Here is a 14,796-nt window from a genome sequence, read left to right as displayed (position 1 = left end):
GGACAGTGCTAAGAAGAGGAGCAGATTATAGAGAAGTCACAAGGGCAGAAGAGGTTGGAGAATGTTTTTAAAAACAGATCAGGGAGAAATCTGGGAGAGGAGAGGTTGAGTCTTAAGGAAAGAGAAATGATCATTGCATAGCTCCTCAGGTGGGGGGGGGGAGGGGGGGGAAATCCAGCAACGTGCTAGTTTACCAGCAACATCCTATCAGATGCTATATTTCAGTTGGAAATACTTCAGGCTACAAATCCATTAGATTTGTAGAAATTCCTAATGCATTAGAAATTGATACATTTTCCTGCAATGGAATAAATTAGGCTAAGGTTATGCATTACATTGTTTTTGTGATGTCAAGATGTCATTTTATATTAGTGTTTATTCCAATGTGGACCAGTAAAGCGTATTATAGTACATCATCTATTCAGTGGACTGATTTGTGGAAAATAGTGTCCCAAGAGAGAATATTCCCCAAGATATTGTCAGCTGAATATAAGCAAGATACCATAAAACATTGTGCACAGTATGCGACCATGTATGGTTTTAAATGTGGTTGTGCTCAGTCACTCAGTCATGTCCCACACTTTGTGACACTATGGACTGTAGCCCACCGGGCTCCTCTGCCCATGGCGATTCTCCAGGCAGGGATACTAGAGTGGGTTGCCATTTCCTGCTCCAGAGGATCTTCCAGACCCAGGGATTGAATCTGAGTCCCTTATGTCTCCTGCACAGGGAGGTGGGTTCTTTACCACCAGCACCACATGTGGAGTGAAGAAGAAATAGATATTCATAGTTGCTTGTGTATCCATAAAATGACATTCTGGGCCTTCTCTCTTGATCCAGGGGCTAAGACTCTGCACTCTCATTGTAGGGGCCTGAGTTCAATCCCTTGTCAGGAAACTAGAACCCACATGCCACAGCTAAGAGTTCCCATGGAAAAGGTCCCGCGGGCACAGCCAAATAAATACTTAGAAAAAAAAAATAAACCTCCAGAAGCTATTCCTGAGAAACAAAACACGTGGCTGACTGTGGAAGCAGCAGGGCCTTGACAAGAAGGGAGGGGTAGGAAGAACAATGTAATATGAAGTATTTTATATTTCTAGGTTCTTGAACCTTGTACATGTATTATAAGTTTCTCAGAAATGCCAAGACATTACAAAAAAATTTTAAACCTCTAAAGAATAAAACTCACAGCTTTATTTCTACAAACTGAATGAAAGTCAAGTTTGTTTTATCAGAAAGATTATCTGGCTTCTCTAACATATCTTCTCAGGCTTTTCCCACGCTACCCAGACAGTGGTCCATACAGCACTGTCTGGATTCTTGTCATAACGTGAAGTGAATCTTTTACACTATCCTGGGTCCTGATGTCCGGCAAATGAAGGACGACGTCATCACGTTCCTTGCAGCAGGGGCCCTCTTAGGTAGCACCGACCTTTACTTCCCAATGGAGCAGTACATCTACAGAAGGAAAAGTGACGGCGTCTACATTAGGAATCTGAAGAGAACCTGGGAGAAGCTTCTGTAGGCAGCTCATGCCATCATTGCCACTGAAAACCCAGCTGCTGTCCCTGCTGCGTCCTCCAGGAACCTTCGCCAGCGAGCTGAGCTGCAGTTTGCTGCCACCGCTTCTCTGGTCGGCCACTTTGCTCCTGGAGCCTCCACTAACCAGACCCAGGCAGCTTCCAGGAGCCAAGACTCCTGGTGGTTACGATCCCAGGGCTGACTGAGCCCAGGCTGACCGCCTCTCCTCTGCCTCTCCCAGAGGCATGTATGTGAACTTCTTACCATCGGTCTGTGTGACACGGACTCTCCTCTGCACTCTGGAGACCACCCATTCCCGGCAACCAGGGAGCTCAGTCGGTGGGTCTGACTTGGCGGATGCTCACCTGGGAAGTTCTGCCCAGCAAGATTTAATAATAAATATTAAAGATGTTTCCTGTGAACACTCTTGGGAGGTCGTGCCTGATCTCTCATCTGCAGATTCTGAAGAGATTAAAAGGGAAGAGCAGGTGGCAGCTGAGCAAGCTCTGACCAAGGAGGACTTCACCGTGAATGGGTCACTTCAGCAGCTGAGTGCAACGCTACTGAATCTGAGGTGCTGGCCTAGTCCACAGGCAGGCAGGTGAGCTTGCTGCCCACTCCACAGTTTCCCCTGAAGGCTGGCCTGCAGCGCCCACTGCTCAGGCCACTGGACGGGTAGGCACAGCACTGGGTGGGCTTCAGCTGTTCTTTCACAGGCTCTTTTCTTGGGTGGGGGCTGTGCTGGGTCCTTGCTGCTGCACAGGTTTGCTCTGGTTGCGGTGAGCAGGGAGCACTCTGGTTGTGGTGCCTGGCCTTCTCATGTTGCAGCAGCTTCTCTTGTTATGGAGCGTGGGCCCCAGGGCCCCCAGGCTTCAGTGGTGGCAGAGCGTGGGCTCAGGAGCTGTGGCCCCCAGGCTGTGGAGCACAGGCTTGATGGTTGTGGTTCACAGGCTTAGTTCCTCTGAAGGCACATGGGATCTTCCTGGACCAGGGATTGAACTCATGTCTCCTGCATTGGCAGGATTCTTTACCATGAGCCATTATGGAAACCCCACAAACTCTTAAAATGGAAATTGATTGACAGAAAATAAGCAGTTTCTAAATAAATAAATATATCTACTCATGAGGATGTTCTGTGACTTTTGCTGTTTTCCTTTCACATAAGAGGAAAATTTCCTAATTCATAATTCATTATGTTCTTCCCTCAAACAACATTTGCAACTGCTAATTTTATTAGCTAAGCTTGATCCAATTTTTAAAATACTTTTCTCCCACTTTCCCTATGCACTGTACATTCATTATCAATTGAGATAATATTTTATCATTGTTCAGTCACTCAGTCATGTCCAACTCTTTGCGACCCCATGGACTGCAGCACACCAGGCTTCCCTGTCCTTCACCATCTCCCAGAGATTATATTTATATACTTCATATGGATAGGAGGATAATCAGTTGACTTCATCCTTGAATTATTTCTCTGAATCTGACATATTAATATGCTAGTAAGATATAAAACACTTGACTGACTTCAGCATAATAAAAATAATAGAATCAGGTGACCATATCTGAAGACTGATTATAAAAGCAGCAGCCATGTTGATGAGGAGCAGTGACACACGGGGGGACATTTTATGTGGTGAGAGAGGGGCGCTGGCCTCAGGGATTTAAAGGGCTGCTTGAAAACAGAATGGAACTCGGCTCAGTGGATGGACCTCCTGGGAGTCACTTCCCAGGGACACACAGGACAGAGTCCTGAGCATCCTGAGTGCCCACAAGGTGGTCTGAAGCGGTGGCCAGGGCACCCCTCTGCATATCAGTGGAGATGGTAGCTGTATTGTGTGTCTGTACGAGTCTGTATAAGGTGACCCTGCATGCAGAAAAGCAAATTTGACTAAATGGCAGATGGCCTCAGCTCTAATAGTAAGATCTTTTCTTAAATCAATTTCTTTCTCCTCTCAGCTTCTCCATCTGAAAGGAGTTACTCTTCATGAGACCCATTCTCTTTTAATTCCCTTCTTCAAAGCCTCAAATTTTGTAGCTTTTTTTTTGTAAGTATCTTTCCATGTTTATTCCTCAGACAAGATAAGCAAGAGTAAAATTTTCTTATTGGACTTTAAAGATAAACAAATACTTTTAAAATCAGACTTTCCAAAAGTTCTAAATTCATTCATGTTCTCACTTTAGTATCTTCAATCCTAAGCCTGTAATGAGCATTTTTACTTGACTCACCGGGAGAAATATCAATAACCTCAGATATGCAGATGACACCACCCTTATGGCAGAAAGTGAAGAGGAACTAAAAAGCCTCTTGATGAAAGTGAAAGTGGAGAGTGGAAAAGTTGGCTAAAAGCTCAACATTCAGAAAATGAAGATCATGGCATCTGGTCCCATCACTTCATGGGAAACAGATGGGGAAACAGTGTTTTATTTTGGGGAAAATCACTGCAGATGGTGACTGCAGCCATGAAATTAAAAGACGCTTCCTTGGAAGGAAAGTTATAACAAACCTAGATAGCATATTGAAAAGCAGAGACATTACTTTGCCAACAAAGGTCCATGGAGTCAAGGCTATGGTTTTTCCTGTGGTCATGCATGGATGTTAGAGTTGGACTGTGAAGAAAGCTGAGCACCAAAGAATTGATGCTTTTGAACTGGGCTGGAGAAGACTCTTGAGGTCCCTTGGAAAGGAGACAGTTTGTTGATGAAGGTCAGAAAAATGATGCTAAAGCTGAAACTCCAGTCCTTTGGCCACCTCATGCAAAGAGTTGACTCATTGGAAAAGACTCTGATGCTGGGAGGGATTGGGGGCAGGAGGAGAAGGGGACAAACAGAGGATGAGATGGGGCCTTCTGACAAGCAGCCGCCTCTCACGGTGAGGCAAACTGGAAGTGCCTGCAGACGCAGAGCCCCATGTGCACAGGGAGCGGGACGCTTTAGCCACAGCCCTTATCAGCGCAGCTGTCAGAAAGGGGTCCTTCCTTGACCTGACTCCTGCTTCCTGTTTCTTTAACTCCCTGTGCTTCGGGGCTGCTCTGCTGAGTTGGACTCCCCTTTGCTTTTCCTAGATCTCCTTGGGGCCTTCTCACAAGGCCCGGCAGCAGGCAGGAAGCAGCGGCGCCATTGGGCAGGTCTGCTCCTGTAACTCCTCTGGCAGCCGTGCGGCTGGGACAGCGCGCTGAGCGTCCACCGTCCCTCTCATGGGACCAGAGGTCGGAATGGGGAGACTTAGAAGAGGAAAGAAGGAAGGCTGCCTTTGCTTTCTTTCACTCCCAGGCCAGGAGCTCTTAACCTGAGGGATTTGGAGAGCCCAGGGAGCCTGTGGCCTCCCTGAAGTGATGCATAAAATGCATCTGTGCACAAGCTTTTGTTCAGATAAGAGTAAATGCCCTGGATTCACCCCTTCAGAATATTTTATCTTTGTTCCTAGTCTGTACAGACCCTGTGCTTTGAAGCACAACACCGCTGCAGTGATTTCATCACACTTCCACTGCTGCCGGTCCCTAGTAAACCCAGCTTTCAGAATCAAGAGAAGCTGGTGGCTGACAAGGCTTAAAAACATCCTTTGAAGTTCCTAGAATCAAGAGCACTTGACTGTACTCTACTGGAACATTTTAAGGTCTAGTAGTTTGCTTTTCGCTTGTGAGCAGCTAGGTCAAATTGTTTCAAACAAGAAAACCAAACTAAAGTCTATGTGTCTGACCAGGGTTACAGGACACAAACTACTTTAGGGCAGGGTCCCAGGTCAGCCTGAGATTCTGTCATTACCAGGAATCAAAGTAGCAAAGAGCATTTGTGACACAAACCCTAAAAGCGTTTTATTACTGGATAATTTGAGTTGGGACGGTTCCCTAGAGAAGAGAATGGCAACTCACTCCAGTGTTCTTGCCTGGAGAATTCCATGGGCAGAGGAGCCTGGCGGGCTACAGTCTAAGGGATCCCAAAGAGTCGGACAGGACTGAGTGACTTTCACTTTCTGTTTTCAGTTTGAATCTACGGAGAGGTAAAGTCTTTTCTGTGGATATTTGTAAATGCTTCCTACAGATCCAGTTATATGGCTTTGTGTTCTTCTGGAATTGCTCCCATGACATTGATCTGGACTTCATACACTTATGTACCAAATTACTCTGTTTTCTGTGCAATGGTGGTAAAACAGTTAAAAAGCAAGTAAACAAGCCAAAGCCCGTGAACTGTTTTTCAAACAGGCTCAAAGCGCCACCTACTGTCCAATCTGCAGAGGTGCCCGAGGAATGTAGTCTGAGCCTTATGGACTGAGAGCCACAGGAACTAGGATATTAAGGTAAGTTAGACTCACATCTGACTATACTTTCTACTTATATGCTATTTATAACGAGTATGTAGTTATATTTATGCTCTCTCCTGAGCATTCTCAATCTTTGGTTACAAAAAGTAAGATATTGAAAATCACTGAACTGTGGCAGATGTGAGAAACAGTATCAGGCTATCATATGCTTTCCACGGGTCCCGATTATCCCACACCAAAATGCCTTGAGAGTTCTGGAGCAAAAATGCTCTTTGCCACTTTTATTCCTAGGAACGACTGAGGCCCAGAGCTCCCTGAGTGGCCCCTCCTGAGGGGACTTGACTGTATTTATTTTACATGTTTAAGAGATGACAGAAAAAGAGAAAGCTCTAAAATGGCAAAAGCTTTCAGGTACACCAAAAGGGTGGTTTTTAATGTTGGTTTGAGTGTTTTGTTTTTAATGGAACAATCCATTATAGAACAGGCCAAAATAAGTTTAGAGAATAACATTTTCTACCTCTGAGAGCTACTAAATAAAACATGTCTTTACTATGGGCCTGGCATCAATTCAGACTTGCCTTGGACAGGTGACTGACTTCCAGGCTGCCTTAAACCCAGCAAGTGTTCAGGGAATGACCCAGTGACTGGAGGGGACAGCAGCGTGCAGCCAGCATTTCACTGTTTGTGCTGCTCGTGTGCTCTTTCTGTCTCTAGCCCTTCAGCAGATATTCACTCTCTTCTACAGCAGCTTATCATTTGTTTGACTCTGAAATACATTGGTTCAGTTTTTATGATAAGCTGGTTCTGTACAATCATATGTAAAGTGTTTATTTAAATACAAACAATATACACTCTTGTTCAAGTTCCTCCTGAGTTAAAAGTACACACACACAAAAAAAAAAACTGGATAATTTAGAGTAAAAGTAGAATTTCTCTTTCATCCTTATCAAAGTATCTGTGGTTCATTTGTATATATTCCTCCAGCTTTTTAAAAAAATTTTTCAAATATATATTTATTTACACACAGATAATATATGTTCATTTTTAGTTCAGTTAATCAAATAATGTGTGTTGTTTTACAACTTGCTTTTGTCATGTAACAGTATGACTTTGAGGTGTCACCATTTCCTGTTTGGGGGTTTTCCAGTGGTTTTCAATAGGAATATAAAAATCTTTCTTTAGAACAACATGATTCTGCTATAAGCAAACTAGGTTCATCTAGCATCCACATTCAGGGAAATTCAGAAATGGCTTTAGTTGCCCTGCTGCATCCCACCATCAGGAATGGAGGAAACTATGAGCAAGGAAAGTCTCAGTAATGAACACCAGGCACCCCGTTAACCCAGCGCTAAAGGAGGAGGGCGGGGCGAGGACAGCTCACGGGCTGCAGGGAAGGTCTTGTGATGCCTGTGTCTCCAGCCTGGCCGGTAGCAGCCCAGAGAGAATCCAGGAAAGAGAGATGGTAGGCGGGGAACAGTGGAGGGCAGGAAACGGGCCTCCTGGCGGCAAAGCACAAAGGTCTCAGCAGAGCCTGGGGAGGACAAGCGGGTCCTGGAGGAGCCGGCGGAGAGACACCCGGAGGAGGCTCCCTCCCGCTCACCCCACCCCAGAAGGTGCCCACAGGCCGGGCAGGGTGCAGGGTCGCATCCGCTCCCCTCACTTCAGGCTGGTCTTGGGAACACACTTCTTGTTTCACTTGAGTGATTCAATTATGCCTCCCTGTAATTTCAGGTTGGGTCTTCTCTGCCTGCCTTCCCCTCACTTTTCACTCTGGCCTCAGTCTTCATTTTTTTCTGGCAAACAAAATGTGGTCAGCAGGCAGAGTTGACTGCATAAAAGGCAAAGATCTGCCTCTGAGGAGTAATATATACTCATATTGTCATGCTAGTTTATTTATATTTATTAATTTAATTTATTATAACATAATGCTACATAAATATATGCATATATAATGTAAATAAATATTAAATGTTATGTACTATTATTATTTTAATATAATATTTATATATCAATAATATATGTTAATATTAATAATATATAGGCTGATTTAGTTAATGACACCCCTGGTGAGAAGACTAATGAAGACTAAAAAAGTCAGAAAAAAACAGAAATTTGAAGATCTTTGAGAAAACTCCATGCTCAGGATGTAAATGGCGAGACGTGCATGAAGGTTCTTGGCCAGGGCCCTCACAGGCTTCTCCAGGCCCCTGTTATGGTCAGCAGTGAGAGAGGGAGTGAGGGTCCGGGCAAAGCCCCAGGCCGAGGCCGGGCCGAGCCCCCCGCCAGTCTCCTTCCTTCTGTCACCATGCATCACCTCCTCACTTACACTAGTGTAAACAAGTGTTATCACTTCTCCCACAGAATGAAGGGTGTGTGTTGCAGGAGAGCTGGAGCGAGCTCACTGGTGACACAAATCTTAAAACTATAGAGAGAGGGAGTTGGAGGGAGGGAGACAGATAAATAGACTTATGTGCCCTGGCTTTAGACTGTAGTGTGAAATTTATGATATTAAAACTGGTTAGCCTTTAGCTTGTATTTTTATCAGTGCCTGTATTAAACAATTGATCAGTCACCTAAATATCATAGACTCTAAATCATAAACTAGGATTTTAAAATACTGTAGTTTTCTGTGTTACCAAAATGCACTTTTGAAGCCAATGTTCAAATCATCCAGTGTCTTCTTTTTGTGTTTGGTCACATGTTGTTCTCTTTTTAACTTTTACTTTGTATTTGGGGTGTAGCCCGTTAACAAACAGTGTTGTGACAGTTTCAAGTGACACCAAGGGGAACAGTTCACCCAAACACACACATGCGTCCTTTCTCCCCCACACTCCCCTCCCTTCGAGGCTGCTACATAGCATTGACATCCATGTGCCAAACAGGGAGTCCTTGTTGATTCCTAAACAAAGCGGACATTTGTTGCATCATCAGAGACTCTGTCAGAATCTTTCCCAGAGGTTAGTGAGGAGTTTCCTGGAAAACACTCAGCCCACCCCCTGTTGCCAGAGGAAGAGTGTTTATATACAGGTGTTAGTTTTGGGAGAATTTGGTGAACTGGACCAGCTCATACAGAGATGGAAACAGCTTGTCACCATCAACACTGTCACCATTCCCCAGTAGGTTCAGCCTCCCCCGAATGCACGCCCCGAGTCCTGACTGCTGAGCAGGCCAAGCCCGCTCTCAGCCCCCAGCACCTCCTCCCAGGGCCCAGCCCCACAGGAGTCGGAGGGACTGACCGCTCATCCCCTCCTCCCCCTACCCAATCCTCCCCCTACCCAAGGGCCTGCCCGAGCCAGCTCCCTGCTCTGGTTGAAGGAGGAAGAAGGCCCAGCAGCAGCCCCAGAAGAAGCACAGGGGGGCCCCATTCCCAGGAGTGCAGGCTCATTGTGCAGGGCCTAGGGGACACGGGGGTGGGAGGAGCCTCAGCGCTGGACACTGTGGGAGCTTGTCTGCTGAACAGACTCAGGGACTGCCTGTTGGCCATGGGATCTGAGGAACAGGAGAGATTTGGATGGACTGGGGCTAGCTGGGAGGGTTTGCCATGGTCTAAAGCACAGGCTGTGTCTCTCTGGGCTGAAAATATTAACTGCTGAGCACTAGCTCCCACCAAAAGAGGGTATTGGTTAGAGGTGTCCTGAGATGTAAGAGCTTCTTAGGGAGACAAGAGGAGATACTAGGAGGATGTGAAATGCCTTGTAGAGCCTGAACCACACGCCCAGCCTTCTGACCCCAGTTTTGGGAGGTAGCAGTTTCTTATGCATGTCCCTGGTGGCTCAGATGGTAAAGAATACACCTGTAATGTAGGAGACCTGGGTTCCATCTCTGAGTCGAGAAGATCCCCTGGAGAAGGAAATGACAACCCACTCCAGTATTCTTACCTGGAAAATCCCATGGACAAAGGAGCCTGGTGGGCTGCAGTCCATGGGGTCACAGGGACATGATTGAGAGACTAACACCCTTTCAGGTGAGGGCAGCTGGTTTGCTTGGGCCTGATCAGGGAGGGGCACAGGTGAGTGTTGCTTCTGACAAGTGAAAGAGTCTTTGGGCCTAGAAAAGGAAACAGCAGTCTCAGAGGCCCTTGCTGAGTCATCTAACTTTGGGGAAAACAAAACCAAACTTTAGGTCCTGCCCTGATGCTCCAGGCTGGTTGCATCTACCTGGGACTTATCACCCCTTGTCCAGAGGATTTATCACCCCCTGCCCAACTACACATGCCATCTCAACTAAAGAATACCCAAAACATCCCGCCTGACTAACATTTCCCTTATCACTTCCACAAACCTCCCTTTAAATATGAAGCCTCCCTGATCCCTCTCAGGCTCAGCCTGGTCACTAGGCTGACTGCCGCCCCTTCTTGCCTGAATAAAGGTCACCTACTTCTGTTGAGGTTGTCTCTCCTTTTCTGCCTCAGCCCAATCTATACATGACAACAAGCACTGTCTGAGAGAAAAGGGCAAACAGGTGCCCCCAGGGAGTCAAGACACAGGCTGCTTAGTCAGCAAGACAGCCGTGAGGGGGTGGAGTGGGCACCCTGCGGGGCCTCTCCCGCTGTCCCCGGGTGCCCTGCAGTTCCAAGCTTTGGCCTGAATGCATCATAGAGAAGGAGCCTTTGCATTCTACCTATTACGAGTTAACTACTAAAGGAATGTTGACTATAAGCTTGTACATAAAGTCCCATCTCTGGGAGCCCTGCATCCCAGGTAATGAGCACCAAGCTAAAATAATAACTTTGTTTAATTCACAGGAAACTTCATGACCAGACTCACCTGTGAATCATGACAGGGAGGCAGACATTAACACATCTCCTCTGGAGCCTGATGAGAATGAGGAAATATTTGACTTTCCTCCCCCACCACCTGTGAGGATTAATATAAAGGAAGCCTGAATTCTAACTCAGGCAAGATGTGTCCTGGGACAAGTGTCCTGGGCTTCTGAATAAAGTAACTATTCCTTGCCCCAAGAACTCATCTCTCAATTTATTGGCCTGTCATGAGGTGAGCAGGACAAGATTGGACTCAGTTACAGAAGAGCTGACAGTCTTGCTCTTTTTGGGAAGATTTCCATTTTCATTCATTTAGTCATTCATCATGTATTTGAGTCCTGCTCAGAGCCAGGCCCTGCCGAACTCACCCTTGGAGACCCAGCTCAGACCTCACCGGGTCCACGACACCTTTCTTGATCCCATGCTCTGCCCGCACCATTTTCTGCCTCACCCAGGACCCCTCAAGTCTTTAAGCACACTGCGATGAGCTCTCCAGCTTGTGAGCCCTGTGAGGACCTCGAACAGATGCAGAATGGGGCTCAGAAAATGTGATGATGACCAATAATCAAATCAATGAGCTGGTCAAACACAAACCAGGCTTAGGTCACATTCACCAAAGGTCATCTTCTTCTCCCTCCTTCCAGAGCCAGAGTTTCAGGGGACCTTTACCAGGAGCCCAAGGATCTTCTCTGACACTAACCTCATCCAAAACATTAACAGTCTGGGTGGATTTTATTTTCAATTTTATTTCTTTTTACACTTGAAGTCACTTCGTGACTATTCCACTGAATACTGAGTAACTTAATGATCACTTCTGTTGTGTCTGGGCCAAGAAAACCCAATACGGGGGTAGGATGCTGAGGAGGAGAAGGTCAGGGGAATGGGGCGGGGGGAAGCAGAGGCAGGTGGTGCCCACCCCGATCCTCACTGCCCCACACCAGGAGTAGGATGGTGAGGAGGAGAAGGTCAGGGGAGGGGGGGGGGGACAGCAGAGGCAGGCCCCCCCCCCCCTCCTCACTGCCCTCCCCACCCCCTTTGTACTTAACCAACCTGACTGTGATTACCAGGGTCCAGATGTCTCCTTGCTAGATGTTCTGTCCTTTAGAGCCAGCTGTAGAGGTCACAAGACAAACCTAAGTTCTGGGGCCCCTGTGTGATCCAGGAGCAGTCACCTGTGCCTTCAGAGGGTCAGTTTCTGACCCACAGTGATGCTCTCCCAGAGTCGGGCATGAGTTGGTGGCCAGCCCTGCTCACTGTGAGATGCTGCAGCTCTTGCCTGCCCTGAAACCCCTCCCTGCAGCCTGGCTGTGTTCAGGGAACACCTGGACAAAACAGGCATGAGCGAGTAGGAGAGAGTGGGCACTTCAGGGGCAGAGGAGATACAGAGAAACTTGATTTCACTCTGGCCACTTCCAACTGGTCCCAGCCTAATGCCACTTGTCATACACCCTGAGTGGACACGACCTCCTGGGAGCTCAGAGGACTCTCCTGAGAGCTGGGATGTGGAGCTCTGGAGGATGGGGCTGGGATAGCCCCCCACATGAGGCTGGGGCTCTGGGGCTCTGAAGCTGGCCCGGGGAGTGGAGCTGGGCCTGGCAGGTTTGCACTGTAGACTGTCGGGTGTCTGGCTGAAGCTGCTGACATCCGTGGTCACACCTCCCTCAGCCATCTGACCATTTCTGATCCCAGCAGTTGAGCAGGGCTGGTCTGGCAGGCAAACAGCTGAGACAGGAGCTCAGCATGGGCGGCTCCTCCACCCACCTCTGCTCTCCTCTCTCCTGGTCTCTCTCCTTCTCCACCTCTGCGCCCCCCCCCCCCCCCATGTAGTTCTCTTCTTAGGCTGCCATGGGGAGGCCCACGTGGAGTCTGGGTCGGGTGGGTGGTCCGGAGGGTCCCGAGAAGGGGTGTCGTGGCTGGGCTGGTTGCTCTGTGCTCGCTGGTGGCTCAGGGTCCATGAGGCAAAGAGGCTCCCTGCACAAAGACGGTTCCTAGTGACGTGGACTGAGCAACAATGGTAATTTTATATTCTGTGAGTTTTTCACAATTAAAAAGAAAAGAACTCGTGTGTGTGTGTGTGTGTATTATAATGGCCTAGAAAGGAAAATTTTCAAGTCAAACAGAGGAATGAATCGTGTGCTAAACATAGATGAGTCTCAAAGACATAGCACCAAGTGTAAGAAACCAGCATACGTGGCCACAGTTGTACAAATCCATGTACTTTAAATATGCAGAATAGGCAAATCATTAGGGTCAAAAAGCACACAGACAATTGCCAAAAGCTGGGGGAAGGTGGAAGGGGAAGTGCCTGTTTAGTGGGTAGTGGCTTTCTCTGTGAGGAGATGAAGTGCTCTGACTTAGATAGCCATGATAGATGCACAGTTTTGCAAACAGATGATGAATCATTTGAAGAAGGAAATGGCAATCCATTCCAGTGAGTTGCACATTTTACAGAGTAAATTTTATGATATGTGAATTAGATTCCAACTTAAAAATTGTGATTGATAGAGGATTTTTTTTTTTTTTTTTTTTTTTTAAGAATTCACACAAGAAACACATCTTATCCTGAGTTTTGTTTGGTTCTCACCCTTCTAACGTCTGTAGGCAAACAAACATCTGGACAGGGATGAGGATTCAGGTTTCCTCCTTCAGGGACTGACTTCTCTGAGCTTCCCTTCATCACCAAACAACGAGGATCCTCAGCCTCTGCAGGAGCTGCTCTCCATGTTCCTACCATCCCCTCTCCTTCTCCTCCCCCTGCTCTGACAGGCTTCCTCCCTCCAGCTCCGCCTCCTGAGTTCAGTCTGGGCTCCTCTCACCAGTGCTCTTGCTGGGCTCCTGACCCCCCTCTGATTGCAGCCTCTCCGCCCTCCTGTTCGCTTTCTCCCTGTGATAACTGATCTGCTTTAACTGCAGTTCTGAACATGTCCATTCTCTACTCACAGCATCTGAGTGGCTCCCACTTCCCAGGAAGGATAGTGGCATCCCAGGCCAGGCTCTAAATGCCTTTCACCCTCTCTCCCCTGCCCCCTTCCTCTGCCAGCCCTCACCCCCTGCGTCCACCCCGCAGTCCACACCACCTTTGACATCATCCAGGAGTTGAGATGAACGCTCTGCCTTCACATCTGCCTTTCTGGGGGAACCTGCTCTCTGTTGCACCTACCACTGGCCCCAGCTCTGGATTCCTGGCTGCTGAACTGCATTCCTCTGAGGCCTTGGCTTGAAAACCATCTGCTCTGCTGATTTTCCTGACTCCCTCGGGCTGTGTTGTAACTCCTTGTCTTTCTTCTGGTCCTGTGTGCCTTTTCTCAGTGAGCATGTGCCACATGGTGGGGCACTTCCGTCTTGTCTGATGCCCCTCTTAGGCCCAGGGCTTCCTGAGGACAGGAATCCAGGCCCCACGACTCTCCACGACTCTCTGAGGCCCGGAGGTGCTCACTGCTCACCTGCACGGTGACTGAAGGCTGTGGCTCCCCCGTCAGGCTTGCAGGGCCATCTGGCTCTCATCTCAGGCACTGTCCGTGCTGTGGGGGAGCAGCTTTCACTCCAAGAAAGCCCCCCGCGCTCTTGTTGCAGAGACAGGCTCTGGGAGGCCCGGGCGTCAGGGGTTGCGGCTCCGGGCTCTACAGGAGCAATGGTCGTGGTGTGCGGACTTAGCTGCTCCACGGCGTGTGGGATCTTTCTGGATCGAACCTGTGTCTCTTGCGTTGGCAGGCAGATTCTTTACACTGAGTCAGCAGGGATGCCTGAGATTACACATTTCTGACTTCTGCCAATTTTGCTGAGGCCCAAGGACCGTTGAAGAATCAAAAAACACCCAAGAGCAGCCGGGCCGCTCGTCTTACACACGTGGAAGCCGACACCAGCGGAGCGCACAGAGATGGTGTCCCTCGGCGCGTGGCGCACCTCGGGCCGGGGCTCCTCACTCCACGCCCAGGGTCTCTCCTGAGCCCACCGCTTCCTCCCCCAGGTCAGAGGAGAGCACCGGGACCCACACCAGGCCTCTCAGGGTCTGTGAGCCTCAGGAGGCATGGCTGAGGGTCTGGGGGTCAGACAGAGCCTTTATCAGAGGGGCTGAGAGGGGCGGGAGCTCGGCAGGCTCCTCTCCTGTGGCCCAGCTGTGTCTTCTGCAGGCTCACTTTCTACTCCTCATGGTGACCAAGAATGTATAGCTTCCCAAGGAGGTCCCTTCCATATTTTAACAAGTGTAGTGAAGGGTCCTTCCTGTCATTGTATATTTTATTTGCCACCAGAG

General features: G+C 48.2%; 1 protein-coding gene across 1 annotated transcript in view; it reads left to right on the top strand.

Moving 5' to 3' along the window:
- LOC102283185 (butyrophilin-like protein 2) overlaps positions 1 to 1,723 on the top strand; it is a 10,643-nt gene extending 8,920 nt beyond the window's left edge. Inside the window, exons 5-6 of the mRNA XM_070360967.1 lie at positions 1,407 to 1,521; positions 1,585 to 1,723. Coding sequence (XP_070217068.1) covers positions 1,407 to 1,521; positions 1,585 to 1,723 — 254 coding nt within the window. The remainder of the gene's footprint in view (positions 1 to 1,406; positions 1,522 to 1,584) is intronic.
- Positions 1,724 to 14,796: the final 13,073 nt, after the last annotated feature.

This window comes from Bos mutus, chromosome 23 (genome assembly GCF_027580195.1).
Source record: "Bos mutus isolate GX-2022 chromosome 23, NWIPB_WYAK_1.1, whole genome shotgun sequence".
In the NCBI taxonomy this organism is placed as follows: Eukaryota; Metazoa; Chordata; class Mammalia; order Artiodactyla; family Bovidae; genus Bos; species Bos mutus.
The sequence above is the reverse complement of the archived record's forward strand: the minus strand, read 5'-3'. Positions and strand labels throughout refer to the sequence as shown.